The 21,714-nt window shown below is 40.4% G+C and overlaps 1 protein-coding gene and 1 pseudogene across 3 annotated transcripts in view; one reads left to right on the top strand and one right to left on the bottom strand.

The window, feature by feature from the left end:
• The window catches only part of LOC129049649 (steroid hormone receptor ERR1-like), a 53,177-nt pseudogene that overhangs the window by 28,640 nt on the left and 2,823 nt on the right, over positions 1-21,714 (top strand).
• Positions 13,685-21,714, bottom strand: part of LOC100172861 (poly(ADP-ribose) polymerase family member 4) — a 117,704-nt gene continuing 109,674 nt past the window's right edge. For all 3 annotated transcript variants that reach the window (XM_063714681.1, XM_063714682.1, NM_001132455.1), the window contains 2 exon segments: positions 19,288-19,420; positions 13,685-14,247 (listed from right to left, as the gene is read on the bottom strand). In XM_063714681.1, the coding sequence (XP_063570751.1) occupies positions 14,052-14,247; positions 19,288-19,420 (329 nt within the window). In that variant the 3' untranslated portion in view covers positions 13,685-14,051.

The raw sequence follows: 21,714 nt of genomic DNA, 5'->3' as shown, positions 1-21,714 counted from the left end.
CTTTATAAAATACACTAATTCAAGGACTAAGCAATTCCTGAAGACAGACTGATTTACTGTGCTTCTTAATATTTCCTCAAACTAGAATATGAGTGATGGTGGTAGAGGGAGGAAGTAGCTCATACTTGGAGGGACAAACAGTTGCTGGAATATGCTTGTGGTTTAGAGCTGCTTTCAAAAATCCTGTTAACTGCAAAAGAAAGGAAGGACTAATATTTTCTATGATTTCAGTAACATCTTTATGAAGATGCTCCTTTTGAATGTGGTACAGAAAGTTAGAAAACACTTAGGCATGGTATCTGGCATAGTGCCCCCAAGGGAGTGTTTCATATACAGGCAGTCTGGGGCTTATGATGCTTTGACTTAAAATTTTTCAACTTTATGATGGTTCCAAAGGCGATGCACATTCAGTAGAAACCATACTTCAAGTCCCCATACAACTATTCTGTTTTTCATGTTCAGAATGTTGTTCCCATAAATTACATGAGCTATTCAACACTTCATAATAAAATAGGATTTGTGTTAGATGATTTTGCCCAACTGTAGGCTGATGTAGTGTTCTGAGTATGTTTAAGGTACGCTAGGCTAAGCTCTGATGTTCAATAGGTTAGGTGTATTAAAGGCACTTGACTTATGTTTTCCCTTCCTAATAAACCCATCGTAAGTCAAGAAGCACCTGTATCTGATAGAGGTCTACCTTTACCAATTTAAATTGACAAATTTAACATTCCTGTCTTGTTTTTGAATTGAAGAGCAACAGCAGATCTGAAATAAATACCGCAGTTAGCTTTGCATCCTTCACTATTTATTGAACAGTTCAGAGGGCAAGGAGGCAAAGAGAAATGCTCTGAGTGTGTCTTTGCTTGCCAGCTCCTTAATTGTCAACAATTGTACGGTGACTTTCCTATATTTTTCTGTGCTTTTTTCTGTTCTCTTCTCTGCTTTGGAGTCAGAAACTTCCGTTCAAATCCCTGCCATGACAACATAACAATCTGTCAGCCTGTTTCCTCCTTCATAAATGATGGGTATAATTTCCATCTCACAAGATTTGTAAGTGTTAGAATTGAATGAGGTAATGTGTTAATACATACCGCATGCTTCAAAAATAATATCCGTCTCTTTCCACATGCTTGTCAGAACTCCAGTGCCACAATGGATACAGAGTGAGCCACTTTCTTCACTGTCCAATATCAATTTGGGAATGGCAGCTTGCTGCATTTATATTTTCAGATTTAGTTAACATTACCTTCCATCAGTGAAATGGAATACTTAATCTTTATTATGTATTTCTCTCATTTTCCAATATCTTTAAAGTCATTTTATCACTATTTTAAAAATCAATTTTGTGAACTCTTGCTTTTGCATGGAGGAAAATGGGATTGGTCAAACATTGAAATGGGATGATTGGTTCTCTAATTTCTCTGTATTTAGTCCTACACCTAATAGCTTCAAGCTCTCTCCTAGGAAGACAGGACTCTGGGTATGTCTAAATGAGTCGACACTCTTAATGAGTTTTCTCTGTTGTATGCTATAATATCTTTTTGAGAGTTCCAGAGAACTGAATAAAAGTAGATCTCTCCATATTAACTAAATGATAATGGCTAACATCTGTGGGGTACTTTGCATATATAGTGTTTTCACATATAACATTCATTAATTGGTAAGCATTTACTGAGCTCTGCTACGTGCTATGCCTCTACTAGACATCAGAGTATAGTATACTGAAGTACTCCTTGACCTTGAGGTGTCATCATAAATTGGCTTCCCAAGAAAGCCTTCTCCTCCTGCTTTAAGTCACTCTGCCCTTCTTATTGTCTAGTACCATACTCTGTCTCCTTTACAATATTTTATGTGCTGATCTCCTTAAAGGTAGGGATTGTGTCAGTTTCTGTCACTTCTGTGAGGTCCTGACTGTAAAACCTAGCTATTTCTAGGCCCAGAATGGGCACTCAATAAAACCAATTGAGTGAGTGGAAGAATGGATGAAAGCAACATGCTCATAGGAAAGAGACAGGCTACAGATTCATTGCTACAGAATGTGATGGATACTAAGGCAGAGAGGTGGGTTGAGGGCATTGTGTTCATCTGTTTTGAGCTGCTATAACAGAATACCACAGACTGGGTAATGTATAAAGAACAGGAATTTGTTTTCTCACAGGTCTGGATGCTAGGAAGTCCAAGATGAAGGCACTGTCAGGTTCATTTATCTGGTGAGGGTCTAGTCTCTGCTTCCAAGATGGCGCCTTGACTGTTGCATCCTTGAGGAGTGGGGGAAGAATGCTGTGTCCTCATAACAGAAGGCAGAAGAAAAAAGAGGGATGAACTCCCTCTTTCAAGCCCTTTTATAAGGGCACCTAATCCCATTCACAAGATAGGAGCCCTCGTGGCCTAATCACCTTTTAAAGGCCTCACCTCTTAATACCATCACATTAGCAACACCTAAGTTTTGGAGGAGACACATTCAAACCATAGCAGGTATAAAAGACAAGCATTTAATTAGACTGTCAGTTGATAATTTTTCCTTCCCTGCAGGAGACCTGTCTATGAGTGGCTGGGAGACCTGTTTAATTCTGAGGTTTAGAATTAAAATGGCCATCTGCCTGCAAGTAGAGATAAGCTGCATTCTCCCAAATCAGCTTTGTTCATAATAAAAGTAGTATTTTGGCCTCCATATGCTATACTCTTTATTGTCTATTTCTTAAACAATTGACAGCTTGGTTAGAGAAGAGGCAGGCTATCTATTGCCCCATCCTCTACTTTTTTTTTCTTTTTTTGAGATAGAGTCTTGCTCTGTCACCCAGGCTGGAGTGCAATGGCACGATCTTGGCTCATTGCAACCTCTGCCTCCCAGGTTCAATCAATTCTTCTGCCTCAGCCTCCCAAGTAGCTGGGATTGCAGGCGTGTGCCACCATGCCTGGCTAATTTTTATATTTTTAGTAGAGATGGGGTTTTACCATGTTGGCTAGGCTGGTCTTGAACTCCTGACCTCAGGTGATCTGTCTGCGTTGGCCTCCCAAAGTGCTGGGATTACAGGCGTGAGCCACTGCACCTGGCTTACTTTTTTTTTTTTTTAACTAAATACCTAATCGTTATATTATGTTATTATTTTGTCTATTATTGCTCTCCTTAACATATGTAAAAATAGACCAAACTGACATGATCATATTTTAGAAAAATACTATTTTCTTTCTTTGAAAAGGAAACAGAAAAAAAGATAAATGACTTAAATTGTCTACTTATCATAACATAGAATTAGAAATCCCAGTCTTTGTGGCTGCCAAAAAAAAAAAAGGATAAATGACCAAAAAATGAAATCAAATAAAAATCTTCCATGACTCTTTTCTTATGAGTATTAATGTGAGGAAACTTAATAGTTCTGAAAATAAAGATGTAAATTGCTGCAGAATGTAAAACAGGATAAAGTCACAATAGCCAAAATGTGGAACCCAAATGTTCATCCATGGATGAATGGATAAACAAAATGAGGTATAGATGTACAATGGAATATGGTTCAGCCTTGAAAGAAGTGCAATTCTTATATATGCTGCAACACAGATGAACCTTGAGGACATAATACTAAGTGCAGTAAGCCAGTCACAGAAGGACAAATATTATATGATTCCACTTATGTGAGACACCTAGAATAGGCAAATTCATAGACACAGAAAGTAGTTTCCAGGGGTTGGGGGTGGGGAGAATAGAGAGTTAGTGTTTAATGGGTATAGACTTTCTGTTTGGGATGATTTTTTTTAAAGTTCAGAGGATGGATAGTAGTGATGGCTACATAACAATGTGAATGTACTTCACACCACTGAATTGCACTCTTAAACATCGTTACGATGGTACATTTTTTGTGTATTTTACCATAAGAAAAAAAAAATTTAGGGCTGGGCAAGGTGGCCTACATCTGTAATCCCAACACATTGGGATGCCGAGGCGGGAGGATCACTTGAGCCCAGGAGTTTGAGACCAGCCTGGGCAACATAGTGAGACCCCATCTCTTAAAAACAAATGGTGTGCGCCTATGGTCCCAGCTACTCCGGAGGCTGAGGTGGGAGGATCACTTGAGCCCCTGAGTTCAAGGCTGCAGTGATCTGTGATCATGCCCACTGCACTCCAACCTGGACAACAGAGTGAGACCCTGCCTCAAAAAAAATTAGTATGATAAAGCACAGACCATGTATATAATAAAGATACTTCAGCCATTTGAAGGAGTGTTCTGTTTTCAAGCCAAAGAGAAAAGCACATATTATCCCCAAAAAACGCACAGTTAGCAAAGCATCCAGGGAAGCTGGAAGGGCTGGTGTTTGGTGGCTGAGGTCAGTAGATGTGACTGCTCTGTTCTTGGCACCCCATGGGTACTTATCATCATCTTCTTAGCCACCACTGACAGGGTCCTGCTTGACAGACTGACCCTGTGCTGTGTATATCACATACATTATCACTGAATTTTTGAAACACCTTATAAAGTAGACATTATTCCCATTTATAGGAATTTAATACCTCTCTGAAATTTGCTAAGTAAGTGGTGCAGCCAGCACTTAAACCCTAGATCAGCAGACTCCAATAGTGAAGTACTTTCCTCAGTATATCCCAAGGATGGCTTTTAAGAATAATTGTATGGATAATCTGGAGTAAAAGGAATAGGAATTTCTTCATTTAGGTTCAGCAAAATGTGTGGACAAGATGACCACAAATGCAGGAATGTTGGAGTGGTAGTTAATATTTAGATGAGAAATCATTAAAGGGTGGAATAGCAATGTGAGTTTCTGGGGCTACTTCAGTAGGGCTTTTTGGAGCTGATTGAGGGGGCAAAAATTAAAGCCAGAAAGCTCAGTGGAGCAAATGTCATAGTGGCCACAGAGAAACAAAGTTTCAAAATGAGATGCTAAGTGAGAAACAGCAACTGAGGAGAGAAGTAATGTTTCCAGGATCACAAAGGGCATAAGGAGAATTGTTCTTTTAGACTCTAGGTGAGCTTGTAGTAATCCAAGGATTGGTGATTTAGGCCAGTGAATTCTGGCTCTGGGTACATCTCTAATCCCTAAACCTTCACCAAGAGGGATCAGGAGAAGAAAGGGGAGGAAGGGAGTCAGGTGTGCCACATATCTGCTATTGAAAAATGCCTAGATGGGAAAGGAGTTTGAAATGTTGTCCTAAAATGAAGTTTCTGAGTTAGATGGGCTGAATTTTGCCATGTGTTCACTGTTACTACTGTATAAAATTAAGAGATTTAAATGAGATTAAGATCTAATTGGCTTTCTGAGATATTGAAAACTAAGAACCCGGCTGGGCATGGTGGGCTCACACCTGTAATCTCAGCACTTTGGGAGGCTGAGGCGGGTGGATCACCTGAGGTCAGGAGTTGGAGACCAGCCTGGCTAACATGGTGAAACTCTGTCTCTCTTATCAGTGAGAACCAAACCTGAGTCTGCAGGCTTAGGGCAGGGGCCCAGACAATGAGAGGGGCTCTTCTCTTTGAGACTTGTCATCTAGAACTCATTGTCACTGGAAGCCAGAGCCTAAATGAGCCTATCAGTTGCCTTGGGTTACAAGAACAAGTTTTCATTGATTAATTAATTATTTATTTATTTTGAGACAGACTCTTGCTGTGTTGCCCAGGGGCTGGAGTACAGTGGCACGATCTTGGCTCACTGAACCCGCCTCTGGGTTCAAGAGATTCTCCTGCCTCAGCCTCCCGAGTAGCTGGTACTATAGGCACATGCCACCATACCTGGCTAATTTTTTTATTTTTAGTAGAGACAGGGTTTCGCCATGTTTCCAGGCTGGTCTTGAACTCCTGACCTCAGGTGATCCGCCCACCTCAGCCTCCCAAAGTGCTGGGATTACAGGTGTGAGCCACCACGCCTGGGCAAGTCTGAGTTTTTACTGGGGAAGCCAAGTAGCAGTTCAGGGACTTGTGGCCACCAACCGTCTCTGAGATTCAAGGTCTGTTCTTTCTACTGGGGACTGAGATGGGCGGATAACCATGCAGATGTAAGGAGGAGTCATATCAATCATTCAGCCTGGGAGGAAGTCTGAGCTAGCAAGAACTGGAGGAATAATTTCCCTCTGTAGGAATTCCTGCTCTACCTACTTACTATAGGAGTAAAGTGGTCATGATTTAAACAGTCTTGTCTGTACCTGTTATGTTATAAGGATGTGTTCATGGCCCTATCTGCTAAGAGTGAGTTGTTCTTACAAATAAAATAAAAATTAGTAAATTTATACACACACTATTTGTTATGTAAATCCTAAGAGTGATGTTCCAAAAAAACAAATTTTGAAAGTAAATAAGTATATAAATAGGCTTTTTTTTTTTTTTTTTTTTTTTGAGATGGAGTTTCGCTCTTGTTGCCCAGGCTGGAGTGCAGTCATGCAATCTTGGCTCACTGCAGCCTCCGCCTCTTGGGTTCAAGCGATTCTCCTGCCTCAGCCTCCTCAGTAGCTGGGTTTACAGGTGTCCATCACCACGCCCAGCTAATTTTTTGTATTTTTTTTTTTTTTTTTAGTAGAGAAGGGGTTTACCACGTAGGCTAGGCTGGTCTCGAACTCCTGACCTCAGGTAATCCACCTGCCTCAGCCTCCCAAAGTGCTGAGATGGCAGGCGTGAGCCACCGCGCCCGGCCAAGAAAGTTACTTTAGACAGTGCCAAAGCTGAGGATTTGGCCTGCGACTTCCTGCAGTTGCCACACTGCAGTTTCCACACTGTGGCCTTAGAACAGTCTTATCCAGTCCTGAAACCCCAGTACCTTGGAAACATCAGGACTGGTCAGAAGGACAGTAAGTCCTCAAGGCGTCAGCCTCTGCTCCTCCCCACAGATTGAGGGGTAAGTATTCCAAGCTCTCTGCGGGACCCATAACCTGGATGTGGACACCAAGTCCTGCTAGGACCTGCTCCCAGAAGAGTTGATCCCAGCCATGAAACTGCCCTGATGCCTTCATCCTGTATCAGCCTCGTGAGTAGCCAGTAGCTGGGACCACAGGGGGCGCACCACCACACCTGCCTAATTTTTTTTGTTGAGACGGGTTTTGTCATGTTGCCCAGGCTGGTCTGGAACTCTTGAGCTCAAGTGATGTGCCTGCCTCGGTCTCCCAAAGTGCTGGGATTACAGGTGAGCCACCACGTGCAGCCCAATTTGTGATCTTTTATGCATTGTTTCTCTCATGTAGCATGTTTTCAAGGTTTACCCAACTTGCAGTGTATTAATGCTGAATAATACTCCATTGTGTAGATATACTGTATTTTTATTTTTTAATTTTATTTTTAATTGGTACACAACAAATATTTGTACATATTTATGGAGTACAGAGGATATGTTGTTACATGCATAGAATGTGTAATGACCAATCAGGGTATTAAAGGTATCTGCCACTTTCAGTATTTGTCATTTCTGTATGTTGGGAACATCTCAAGTCCTCTCTTAGAGCTATTTTGAAATACACAATACATTGTTAACTGTAGTCACCCTACTCTGCTATAGAACATTAGAACTTATTCCTTCTGTCTAACTGTATTAACCAACCACTCTTCCCTGCTAACCCACACACACTTCCCAGCCTCTGATATCTGGTATTTTTGTAGAGATGGGGTTTTGCCACATTGGCCAGGCTGGTCTTGAACTCCTGACCTCAGGCAATCCACCTGCTTCAGCCTCCCAAAGTGCGGGGATTACAGGCACGAGCCACCACGCCCGGTCTTTTTTTAATGTTTATTCCACATTGTGTCAGTCCTCACACGTCTCCTGCGATCCATCTGACATGTAATCTGTTGGTTTTCCAGCAGTGATAATTTCATGTAAAATCCTAAATCTGACCTGAAATATTTTCTCTTCTCTTATTGATTATCTTTACATCGATATTAGCCATTTTGATATACTGAGATAGAATTCAGTTGGTTAATGACTGTGCCAATAGCTCCATTTTTATACACAAATAGACATGCCTAAATCCAGTTTATTTTTATATACAAATAGACATGCCTAAATCCAGTTTATGTTTATACACAAATAGACATGCCTAAATCCAGCTTATTTTTTTGTAGCACATTTTATTTAATTATTTTTTAACTTTTATTTTAGGTTCAAGTGTACATGTGCAGGTTTGTTATATATGTAAATTTTGTGTCATGGGGGTTTGATGTACAGATTATTTTGTCACTCAGGCGATAAGCGTAGTACCTGATAGGTAGCTTTTTGATACTCACCCTCCTCCCAGCCTCCAACCCTCAAGTAGGACCCAATGTCTGTTGTTCCCATATTTGTGCCCATGTGTACTCAATGTTTAACTCCCACTTATAAGTGAGAACATGTGGTATTTGGTTTCCTGTTCCTGTGTTAGTTTGCTTAGAGTAATTTTTAAGCTGGAGCTGGATGGCCTCCAGCTCCATCCGTATTGCTGCAAAGCGCACGATCTTGTTTTTATTTTATGGCTGCGTAGTATTCCATGGTATATGTGTGCCACATTTTTTTTATTCAGTTCACCATTGATGGGCACCTAGGTCAATTCTGTGTCTTTGCTACTGTGAATAGTGCTGCGATGAACATACGTGTGCGTGTGTCTTCATGGTAGAATGATATTGATATTCCTGTGGGTATATACTCAGTAATAGGATTGCTGGGTCACAGAGTAATTCTCAAGTTCTTTCAGAAATCACCAAACTGCTTTCCATAATGGCTGAACTAATTTACATATCCACCAGTAGTGTATAAGCATTCCCTTTCCTCTGCAACTTTGCCAGCATCTATTTTTTGGCTTTTTAATAATAGCCATTGTGACTGGTATGAGATGGTATCACATTGTAGTTTTGATTTGCATTTCTCTAGGATCAGTGATGTTGAGCACTTTTTCATGTTTGTTAGCTGTGTGTATGTCTTCTTTTGAGAAGTGTCTGTTCATGTCCTTTGCCCCTCCCTTTTTTTTTAGTGAGGTTGTTTGTTTTTTGCTTGTAAATTTGTTTAAGTTCCTTATAGATTCTGGATATTAGACCTTTGTCAGATGAATAATTTGTAAATGTTTTTTCCCATTCTGTAGGCTGTCTGTTTAGTCTGTTGATAGTTTCTTTTGCTGTGCAGAAGCTCTTTAATTAGGTTCCACTTGTCTGTTTTTGTTTTTGTTGCAATTGCTTTTGGCATCTTCATCATGAAATCTCCACAAGGTCCTACATCAGAATGGTATTTCCTAGGTTATCTTCCAGGGATTTTATAGTTTTAGGTTTTACATTTAAGTCTTTTATCCACCATGGGTTGATTTTTGTTTGTGGTGAAAGGAAGGGGTCCAGTTTCAATTTTCTGCATATGGCTAGTCAGTTATCCCAGCACCATTTGTTGAGTAGCAAGTCCTTTCTCCATTGCTTGTTTTTATTGGCTTTGTCGAAGATCAGACAGTTGTAGCTGTGCAGCTTCATTTCTGAGTTCTCTAACCTGTTCCATTGGCCTGTGTGTCTGTTTTTGTACCAGTGCATGCTGTTTTGCTCACTGTAGCCTTGTAGATGGTTTGAAGTTGGGTAGTGTGGCATCTCCAGCTTCGTTCTTTTTGTGTAGGACTGCTTTTGCTATCCTCCACGTAGCTAGTCAATCACAAGTTGTGCTAATTTTTTCTGCTGTTTCTCCAATCTGTCTCTCCTCTCAATTCTCACTACCCCCCTGGTTTTCCAGGCCCTCAACGTCTCTCACCCAAGCTGTGTAGTAGCCTCCTGACTGATCCCCGACACTTCAGTGTTACCCTCTCTCCTAAGCTGTGTAGTAGCCTCCTGACTGATCCCCGACACTTCAATGTTACCCTCTCTCCTAAGCTGTGTGGTAGCCTCCTGACTGATCCCCGACACTTCAATGTTGCCCTCTCTCCTAAGCTGTGTAGTAGCCTCCTGACTGATCCCCGACACTTCAATGTTGCCCTCTCTCCTAAGCTGTGTAGTAGCCTCCTGACTGATCCCTGACACTTCAATGTTGCCCTCTCTCCTCACCACTGAAAGACTGCCTGAAACAAAATTATCCTGAGACTTCCCTCCTTAAAATCCCTTTTTGACTCTCTATTGCCTATGAAATAATGTCTGTACTTCTTAATATACTGTGCAGGCATCTCCTGTTACTCCCTGCTCTACATTTGTTACAGCAGTAATAGGTAAATGTATATAATTTCCCCTGAAGTCCCTCTGCTATTCAATGCTTCCATGTATTTGTTCATTATGATCTTTTTCTCTGAAACTTGCTCCCCACTTTTTCTCCTGGTTTATTATTTATTGTCCTTCACGCCCAAGCTCAAGCATCATCTTTTTCAGAAAACCTACTTTGAAGTTCCAGAGTGGACCAATGGCCACTTTTAATGCTCCCCATAGTGTTAATCTCTATCTTTTCACTTTAAACATACTTTAAACCTGCTTCCTGAGTATAAAGTTTGTTATAATTTTAATATTTGTATTTTTCTGTCTTTTTCTTCTCTTTATGGTTTCTGTTGACTCCTGCTTATGGTAGTTTGACTCTTCAATTCTGTTAAATTTTAGAAATAGCTCATATTTGTCTAAACTTTAACTTTGGGTGTCCTGAGAGACCGGAATTGAGATGATTTGCCTGGTTTCTGCTTGGTTCTGGAAGTAGTATCAATCAGGAACAATTTTAGTTTGATTTATTGGTTTGAGGTTTCTTGGACTATGAATATGGTGTAAATTCAAATTCCAGCATAAGAGTAAAGCTGGTTAGAAAACATTAGGGAAGACTTAAAATTACTAATGTTTTAAAATCTACTGCCTGCAGACAGATTTGCTTATTGCTTCACTTGTCATATCCTTCCAACTTTGTCTTTTCTACTAAATATGTAGCCAATTTTGGTCCCTGGATTTATATGGAGGTCTGACTCAGTTCCCTACTTTGTCAGGTTTAAATCCTATTAGTCAGTTAACCAGAAAAATTCTAGATCCCCAGCATTGCTGAACAGATTCCCAGGAATCTGTCAGATTCCTGACAGATTGTGTCAGAACATTTCAAAGTCTCTTATTGACATCTCATTCCCAGCTTTTTAAAAAAGAAAATATTTTGACTTTCCTATTGATTGCCCCAATTCCTATTTACTACCTCAGGCAGCCACAATGTTAACTAACAAAGCTCTAGGTTTTGGTTTTGGCACACTTCCAGGGCATCTCTGGCTTCTGCATTGACTGATGACTTTAGTTTCACCTCTAGATTGTGTGTGCATGTGTGTAATCATTTTGTACTTCCTTCACATTTTGTGAGTTCAGAAATATATTTAAAAGTGTATTTGGGGCTGGGCATGGTATCTCATGCCTGTAATCCCTTTGGGAGGCTGAGGTGCGAGGATAACCTGAGGTCAGGAGTTTGAGACCAGCCTGACCAACATGGTGAAACCCCGTCTGTACTAAAAATACAAAAGTTAGCTGGGCATGGTGGCATGCACCTGTAATCCCAGCTACTAGGGAGGCTGAGGCAGGAGAATCACTTGAACTTGGGAGGCAGAGGTTGCAGTGAGCCAAGATTGCACCACTGCACTCCAGCCTGGGCAACAGAACGAGACTCTGTTTCAAAAAAATAAATAAAAAATAAAAATAAAAATAAAAGTGTATTTGGAAGTGATGTCAGTAAAAATGGCAAGCTAGGAACCTTCAAAAATTCCTTTGTTCATAAAAGCATCTGGGAAAAATAAAAGCAACTTTTTCAGATCTCTGGAAAATATCCAAAGGCTTGCTGCAATCTTGGGAGCATTTATTCAAGAATGTCAGCTGAATTTTGGTGGGAATAGTGAGCTTTGTAGTGTTCTTACTTTATGCTCATTATATCCTCCCAGCTCCATGGTAGCCTTGAAAACCAACATCCTACAATCTTGGTGAAAAACAAGCTCCTGGGAACCATAGAAAGGAACAAAAGGGGGTTGGGACTCATTCAAAGCCTTATTCCCAGAGAAATGTCATTATGTGACCTGACTAGGAGGTCCCAGGAAGACCCCACGCACAAAACTATCTTTATTTGGCCTCACTTAGAGCTCCCCCAGCCTTTGTTCATATTTGTTGAAAACAATCAGAGGCAGTTGCTGAACATAATAGCTACCTGGGGTATAGATAAGTTGAGATACACAATATGCTAACAAAAAATGTAAACAAAGGCTGGGCACAGTGGCTCATGCCTGTAATCCCAGCACTTTGGGAGGCCGAGGCGGGTGGATCATGAGGTCAGGAGATCGAGACCATCCTGGCTAACGTGGTGAAACCCCATCTCTACTAAAAAAAATACAAAAAAATTAGCTGGACATGGTGGCGGGCGCCTGTAGTCCTAGCTACTTGGGAGGCTGAGGCAGGAGAATGGCGTGAACCTGGGAGGCAGAGCTTGTAGTGAGCCGAGATCACACCACTGCACTCCAGCCTGGGTGATAGAGTGAGACTCCGTCTCAAAAACAAGAAAAAAAAAGTAAACAAAACAAAAGAAAACAAAGAAAAAAACAAATGCTGAGAGTACTAAACCTGCTTGCTGTCAGAAGACATTTCTGTTCATGTCTTCCACCTACAAATTTAACGTCTTTTCCATCTCAACTAAGTACTTATCATGCACTGTAGCTGTAACTTTTGCAGCTTTTGACAGCAAAACTGGCACGAATTTCTTTGTTCTTCTTCACAATTTTATGAGTAGAAGATTTTTCCTTACTGTAAATCTTAGCAACCTCAGCCTGTAATATTTTTCTTTCCTTATGATGTCAGAGACTTTCACCTTTTCACTTAAAGGAAGCACACTGTGGCTTCTCTCTGGCATATCCAAATTGCCAGGATAATTACCGGGGCATATTGGGCCAATTATGAAGTGAAATAAGGGTTACTTGTATACCACCCCTGTGATGCCATGATAGTTGGTGTGATAATCAAGATGGCTACTAAGGGTCTAATGAGACTTATTAATCAAGAATTCTATATGTAGCAAAAATATCCTTCAACATTGAAGGAGAAACATAAGGCATTAAGTATCTTAGGACATTTAAGACATTCCTCGGTAAACAAAACTAAAATAATTTGTTGCTTGAAGACATCTCTATAAGAAATACTAATGGGAGTCATTTAGGCTGAAAGGAAAGAATACTAGGTAGTAACTCAAATCCACATGAGGAAATAAAGAGCTGAGAAAGATAACTATATGAGTAAATATAAAAGGCAGTATAAGCATAAAGCAATTCTCATAAATGGGTTGATGAACATAGAGTATATGAAGATATGGTTTATAGGGCATTAACAGCACAATGGAAGAGAGAGGGAATGGAGCTACATAGGAAAAAGTTTATGTATACTGTTGTAATTAAGTTGGTATTAATAGGAACTACATAGTTATAAATCAACATGTTAATTGCAATATCCAGGGCAACCACTAAGAAAACAACTCAAAAATGTAGTAAAAGAAATGACAAAGAAATAAAAATTGTACACTATAAAACTATTTAGCATAAATCTTACTTTATCAGTGATTGTATTAAATGGAAATTTCTCTCCATTTAAAAGGAAGACATTTGCAGAATGAATTAAAGGACATGATCCTACTATATGCTGTCTATAAGAGACGTGTTTTAGACCAAGACTCAAATAGATTAAAAGTAAAAGTATAGAAAAAGATATAACAAGCAAACGGCAACCAAAAAACTAACTAACTAACTAACTAAAGAGATGGAATCATGATAAAAAATCAGAAAAAAACAGACTTAAAGGCAAAAATTTTTATTAAAAACAAAGGACATTTTATAATAATAAGAGGATCAATCCATCAGAAACATATAACAGAGCCCCAAAGTACATGAAGAAAAAATTGACAGAATTGAAGGGAGAAACAATTCAGCAATAATAGTTGAGGACTTCAATTCCCCACTTTCATTAATAGCTAGATAATTGGGCAGAAAATCAATAAGAAAATGTAAGACTTGAATAATACTATAAACCAACTAGATTTAACAGACAGTAATTGCTACAGTGAATAAAGCCTTAATGAAGTTTCATTATAAGTATCTATTATCATTTGATTATTTTCTACATAGAAGCATGCAAAAAGTTTAAAATTCAGTTTCATTTGACTTAGCCTTGACTGTAATGAAGGACTCTATGAAGAGGGGACACAGTGTTTACAGGCTGGAGTCCCAGCAACTGCTTGGTGGCAGAGTCCCAGTCTTTCCCCAGTTCAAGCCGTGGGCAGATAGATGGGTACTGTCCTTCAGTTCTTCTTACCCATTCACTTGCTTTCTTTATTGCCTCAAAAGCCCAGGGAATATTCCTAGATTAAAAAAATAAATGTTTCAGATTTCAGAATAACGTGAAATGTAATGTGGTACTAAACCCATCACATTATATCAGACAAAATGATTCTGCCAAAAATTAAGATATTAATAAAAGCAGTTTTCCTTGACATCTTATGGAAGTTCTTCTACCCGTCTGACCTTGAGCTTATGCACTGCATTGTCAAGTGTCCTGTGCCCCCCACTTCCTGGCTTCCACGTGCCTCCAGGCGTCCCTGCTGCCTACAGGACAGCTCAGGTTCTAGCCTCTCTACAGTTGTTTACGGTTGTCCCCTTTCCACGCTTCTCAGTCTAAATCCTATCCACTCTTCACGTACAAACTCAAGTACTATTTCACAAACGAGGCTTCTGTTTCTCTCTCCTTCCCACTGTACCGACTTGATTAGGTACCTTCAGAATATCTGACAGTCCCCCATGAAACTGGCATATATTCTGTTGTGTCACGTAAACCAGGAACAACTTGGTAGAATAAGCATATCGAGTCAAGTCTGTGTCCACTAAATGGTGTCAAATATTTGAGACTGTTGAATATTCAAGTCTATTCAACACTCAGAAAAATTCTGAGATTGTTCATTAATATTAATTAGCTACTTCCTCATTTGTTCTGTCATCTGCTGGAACTTGTTAGTGAACAAGTGGCAACATACACCAAAGTTCTTCAGAAAATTCTATGGGGAAACAATATTTTGAAAATTCTCTCCCTGTTCCTGATTTTTCCCTGTGAACTGGGAAAGGGCCGTCAGTATAGCGTGGTGGTGAAGAGCTGGGTTTGAGTCCTGACTCTGCAATCACATGATATTGGCCATGTGATACTCTGTGGCTTTCATTCAACACTGGGAATCTCAGTTTCCTCAATTACGAGAATAACATGAGGTCCTATGGGTTTGTGGTGGAAATTAACAAAGCTTGTAAATTTAACATGCTTACTAGTTCCTGGTGCACAGTAGGCACTCAATAAATGTTCACTGAATGTCATGATAGAATGAACATACTAAATAAGAAGCATGCCCAAAGTGGTTAAAAGGCCAATGTTTCCTGGTAAATATTCATCTACTGATAGTTACTAACTGCTGAAAACAACAAAACTGGCTTTGAATATTTTCACTGGCTGAGCTGGCCTCCTTTAGTCCAGTGGCCTCTACACTTTTTGGTTCACCTTCCACTAGCAAGAAAATCTTGTGCCTACACCCCCAGGTAATGTGCTCCTGCATCAATGATACATACATCCTGAAATAGAAAATATAGAACAAAGTTTCAAATATGCAATAAACAGGAAATAAAAAATACTTAATTTTCTTTTTAGATGGAGTCTCACTGTGTCGCCAGGCTGGAGTGCAGTGGCACGATCTCGGTTCACTGCAACCTCTGACTCCTTGGTTCAAGCGATTCTCCTGCCTCAGCCTCCTGTGTAGCTGGGATTACAGGCATGTGTCACCCCACCCAGCTAATTTTTGTATTTTTAGTAGAGACGGGGTTTCACCATATTGGCCAGGATGGTCTCAATCTCTTGACCTCGTGATCTGCCCGCCTCAACCTCCCAAAGTGCTGGGATTACAGCTGTGAGTCACCGTGCCCGGCCTAAAATTGTTTGTCTTATGTGCTAAAGTGCCAACAAACCATTTTGCTAGCACAGTAGCAGTAATGCAGTAAGAGCAATATGCTGGAATATACTTGATCAATTTTGAAAATCTTTACTTTGTGATATTACAGTTCAAAAGCAGGTTCAAAGTTTATACTTGTTTTAACAGCTGTAATATTAATAATTGGCAATGATCTAAATAGAATAAATGTTTCTTTGGATGTGCCTATTAAGTCAAATACTAATTTTTTAGTCCCATCTCCTAGCTGTTCAAAGTGTTTTTTCTTTGATATTTATTTAATTAATCCTCTTGGCAAGTGGCACTGGTTTATTTTAAAATAAAATACAAAATATAGGCTAGTGCAGTGGCTCACTCCTGTAATCCCAGAACTTTGAGAGGCCAATGCAGGCAGATCACTTGAGGCCAGGGTTCGAGACCAGCCTGGCCAACATGGCAAAACCTCATCTCTACTACAAATATAAAAATTAGCTGGGCATGGTGGTGCACACCTGTAATCCCAGCTACTCAGGAGGCTGAGGCACGAGAATTGCTTGAACCTGGGAGGTGGAGGTTGCAGTGAGCCGAGATCATGCCACTGCACGCCAGCCTGGGTGACAGAACGAGACCTGGCCTCAAAAAATAAATAAATAAATAAATAAATAAATAAATAAAAACAACAAAAAAGAAAACTCCCAAAATAGAAAAAAAAAATAAATTCTCATCTTTCTTGGCAAACTAATGAGAAGGTATTGCTTTTTAAAAAATGGAAGTATAAATTACATATAGTAAATTATGATTTTCCTTTTTTTTCAGACAGGGTCTCGCTTTGTTGCCCAGGCTGGAGTGCAGTGGCACGATCACAACTCACTGCAGCCTCAACCTCCTGGGCTCAAGCAATCCCCCCAATCTCAGCTTCCTGAGTAGTCACACACTACCACACTCGGGTAATTTTTAATTTTTTTGTAGAGACAGGGTCTTGCTATGTGGTCAAGGCTGGTCTTGAACTGGATGCAATCCTCCTGCCTTGGCCTCCCAAAGTGCTGGGATTACAGGTGTGAGCCACCGTGCCCAGCAATGCCTGGGTAATTACAAAAAGTTTTTTGTAGAGATGGCAGTCTCATTGGTTACCTAGGTTGGTCTTAAACTTCTGGGCTTGATCTTGGTGGGCTCAAGTGATCCTCCTAAAGTGCTTGGATTATAGGCATGAGCCAATTTGCCTAGCCCAGAACTTCCTGAACACCTGTTTTGCGTTTGAGAACTTTTTCTTAATCATGACACTTAAAAAATAGTTATCAATATTTCTTTAATATCGTAAAATATCCAAGTAGTGTTTAATTTTCCCTGTCTCATTTTTTTAAATGCAGTGGGTTTGTTCATATCAGGATCTAAACAAGGTCTACCCTTGCTTTTGGTTGATATGTCTCTAAAGGTTTATTTACAGGTTCTGCTCTTCAACCTTTTTTTTCTGTTGCCATTTATTTTTCTCTGATCTAATCCAAGTTTAGAAATCAAGGGGTTTCGTTTAACTTCTTTGATTTTATACGTATTAGTTTCTAACAATATTAATATCTACCTTCCAAAATAACAAATCAAAAGTATTATTAACACCATGACTACTCCCAGTGAGATTTCTTTGTAATATTTTTTAATCCTTAGGTACTATCCCACTAGGGAGATATAGTCAAATTATGTACTATTTTTTTTTTTTTTTTTTGAGATGGAGTCTCACTCCATCACCCAGGCTGGAGTGCAGTGGCACAATCTCAATTCACTGCAAGCTCTGCCTCCTGGAGCCTCTCGAGTAGCTGGGACTACAGGCGCCCGCCGTCATGCCCGGCTAATTTTTTTTTTTTTGTATTTTTTTAGTAGAGACGGGGTTTCACCATGTTAGCCAAGATGGTCTTGATCTCCTGACCTCGTGATCCGCCCGCCTCGGCCTCCGAAAGTGCTGGGATTACAGGCGTGAGCCACCGCGCCCAGCCAGTACTATGTTTTAAAGTCACCTTAAATTAATTCCCAGGATGGGCACAGTGGTTCATGTCTGTAAGCCCAGCACTTCAGGAGGCTGAGGCAGGAGGATTGCTTGAGGTCAGGAGTTCCAGACCAGCCTGGGTAACATGGCAAATCCCCGTCTTTACAAAAAAATACAAAAATTAGCAGGGCGTGGTGGTGCATACCTGTAGTCCCAGTTACTCAGGAGGCTGAGGTGGGAGGATGGCTTGAGCCCAGGAGGCGGAGGTTGCAGTGAGCCGAGATTGCACCACTGCACTCCAGCCTGGGCGATAGAGCCAGACTTTGTCTCAATAAATAAATAAATAAATAAATATCAATCTTATGCATTATTATGTAAAATATTTACACAGTTCCAAAGTCAAAACTGCAAAACAAAGCACACTAGGAGAAACCTAGCTTCTATCCTTGTCCCCGCTATCAAATCCCCGTAGCAATAATATTTTTATTAGTTTGATTAGTTTTCCCCTTATCTTGCCTTTAAAAGAACATAAGCCAATTACATGTGTATGTATATGTGTATGTGTGTGTGTGTGCATGTGTGTGTGTATATGTGTGTATATATATGTGTATATATGTGTATATATATGTATATATATATGTCTCGGAGGGATCCTACTCTGGTCTTGACCCTCTTGCCATGGAGTGGGGGGTCTGTAGGGACAAGAGAATATGCCCACCCCGGAGCCCACATCCTCCTTTTTAGACCCTGCAACTCCAGCATACCTGACCACATGGCCCTGAGTCCACTTCCAGGGTCTTCCCTGGGTCTGTCATCCTGAGTTTGAACAGTGTTGCCATCTCACTGGTGCTACAAGGTGGCTGGGGTGAGGGGCACTGGCATGGGGTCTGGATGGCATTTTGATGGGTGCAGGCAAGGCCTCTTAGGGTGCTAGGGGTCAGCCAAGGGCTGAATTTGAACCTGGCTTTCCAGGTGGTTATGAAGTTGTATTTGCCAAGGGAGGAGATCAGAACACATTTCATCTAATAGTTTGCTAGTTTGATTTATAACTTTTAAACACAAGTTATAAACTTTAAATACTTGTATTGTATTCTTGTCCCAGGCCCTGCCATTGTTGGGAACAGGGCTGGGCCCAACAGTCATATTGTGGGTCTTCTGGAGGCACCCAGGATCAGCACACTGCAGTGAAGAGTACCACATCCAGAGCCAGAAGCGCCAGGCTCCAGTGGGAGCTGCACTGAAACTCTTTGAGCCCGTTTCCTGGGCAGCCCAAGGCACAAGTACCACATCAGCCCTGCCCGCCACAGGAGACTGTGGGCAAGCTGTCACCTGCAAACAAATTATCTTCCTACATACTTATAAAGTAGTCTACACATGTAAGATAATTCCCTATACCTGTTTCTAAGGTTTATTAAATAAATAGTTGAAAATATAAATAAGTTGCATAATACTATAGTTAAAACCACCTGGAAATAGAAGGGTCATCCATTTTCATCAGTGATTTGAACACTATTCCCTCTTTTTCCAACCTCGTGCGAATAAACTGTAGTACCAGCATTGTGGCAATTAGGTCCAGGAGACGTTCTCTTCCTTTTATGCCTAAAATGAAAAAAACTCCGTTAAGTCTGTTGGGAACTCTGCATCTCAAACTGTGCCTGTTTATAAAATTCTCATTAAAGAATTACAATACGCCATCCTGGCTAACACGATGAAACTCCGTCTCTGCTAAAAAAAAAAAAAAAAAATACAAAAAATTAGCCGGGCGTGGTGGCGGGCACCTGTAGTCCCAGCTACTCGGGAGGCTGAGGTAGGAGAATGGCGTGAACCCGGGAGGTGGAGCTTGCAGTGAGCCGAGATCGCTCCACTGCACTCCAGCCTGGGTGACAGAGTAAGACTCTGTCTCAAAAAAAAAAAAAAAAAAAAAAAGAATATAATACGGTTAAATCACAGTACATGAGCAGATCGTGAAACTCTCTAATACTCTTCAAGGTCCTTAAATGGCTTGCTGTTTAAATAAAAAATGAGGACGGTTGGACCCGTGTGCCTATGACATTATCCTGATGGTTGCCAGGAAACTGAACTGTATCCAGAGTGCCCTCGCTTGCATCTTCAATAACCAAAGAGCCATGAAGTTCACTGAAAGAAATCCAGTTTTTAGGCTCCTGTTACAAATCGCTTAGAAGAGTAAACCTAAATATTCAACAGATAAACAACAGATATGACCAATTACACTGGTGTATCAAATTATTTCTAGTGGTTAGTACCTATAGGTATCCAAGATATTTTACTATATTATGAAATATCAAAATTGAAAAATGAATGTTTACATGTGTTGAACTCAACAACCCATTTTCATTTTAAAAATGCAAGCTTCTTTTTTTTTTTTTTTGGAGAGACAGGAGCTCACTCTGTCATGCTGGAGTGCAGTGGGTGTGATCAGAGCTCACTGTAGCCCCCAACTCCTGGACTCAAGTGATCCTCCTACTTTGGCCTCCCAAAGTGTTGAGATTATAGGCATGAGCCACGACACATAGCCAAAAAATGGTTTTAGGGAAGAAAAGAAAAACCCAAATCTTTGTCTTATAATTAAGAATATACAATTACTTTTTTTGAGTAAAGACAAAAGGACTTGGCATAGTATGCACATATCTGCATATACACCATTAATTTTACATCGTTGAGGTAGCCAACTGCTCATAAGTGGGCTTTTATTAAATAATATAATGTTCTTAATAGAGGAAAAAGAAATTGAATACATTTTTAAAAACAAAATGACAAAACCAATCCATTGTCCCACAAAAGAAAATCAATGGAGACAAAAGCAGTTTAATTTGCTGGATTCTTTTGTGGCTTATTTTTTGAGTATTATTTACAAAATGTTAGAATAATTTTTAAGCAATATTAATAATAAGCAACATACAACTCCAAGAATAATATAATAAATAATAAACTGATGAAATGCCTAATGTGTATCAGTGTCATTTAAAAAACAAATTCAGAAGGAGAGGGGATGATAAAAGAGAAATGAAGAAGAGGATAAAAGACAAAGTTGGGTACAGAGATATAAAAACAAGTCAGAGAAAAAAGACAGCTTGAGACTCTACGTAGAGGAAGAAAGGCAGAAAAGCACACGCTTACAGAAAAATAACATGGATAACAGGGAGCAAATACAGTGAAACACAGGAAAAGCCCATGGGAAAGGCGCATCCATGAAACCCCATCCCCTTGCATCTGTGACTCAATTTTCTCCGGTTTCCTCTTGTTTCTCAGGCTTCTCCTTCTCAGCGTCTTTGCTGTTTCTTGTCCAGTCTGAACACTAAACCCTGCTGTGCGGCAGGCTGGTCCTAGCACCTGCTCTGCTCAGTCCACCTTCTTTCTTTGGGTCACCTCATCCAGAGCCAGGCTTTAAATACTACTGACATTGAGAATTCCCCCAGTCTTTTCCAATTCTGACCTCTTCCCTGAGCTCCAGCCTCACATGACAATATATTTATCTTGAATTTTTATCTCACTTTGTCACCTGGGCTGGAGTGCAGTGGCACAATCACGGCTCACTGCGGCCTCAACATCCCAGGGCTCAGGTGATCCTCCCACCTCAGCCTCCTAAGTAGCTGGGACCACAGGTACACACCACCATGCCTGGCTAATTTTTATAGAGATGGGGTTTCACCATGTTGGCCAGGCTGGTCTCGAAATCCTGAGCTCAAATGATCTGCCCCCTTTGGCCTCCCACAGTGCAGGCATTACAGGTGTGAACCACCACGCCCAGCTTATCTTTGGTTTTCAACAGTTTGACTCTGGCCTATCTAAATGTGATCATTTTTGTATTTATCCTGCTTGGAGTTCTGCTAAGTTTCTTGGATCTGGAAGGTGCTGTCTTTGATCAATTTTAT

Source organism: Pongo abelii, chromosome 14, assembly GCF_028885655.2.
Source record: "Pongo abelii isolate AG06213 chromosome 14, NHGRI_mPonAbe1-v2.0_pri, whole genome shotgun sequence".
Lineage (NCBI taxonomy): Eukaryota > Metazoa > Chordata > Mammalia > Primates > Hominidae > Pongo > Pongo abelii.
Note: the sequence above shows the minus strand (reverse complement) of the source record. Positions and strands in the feature narration are given on the sequence as shown.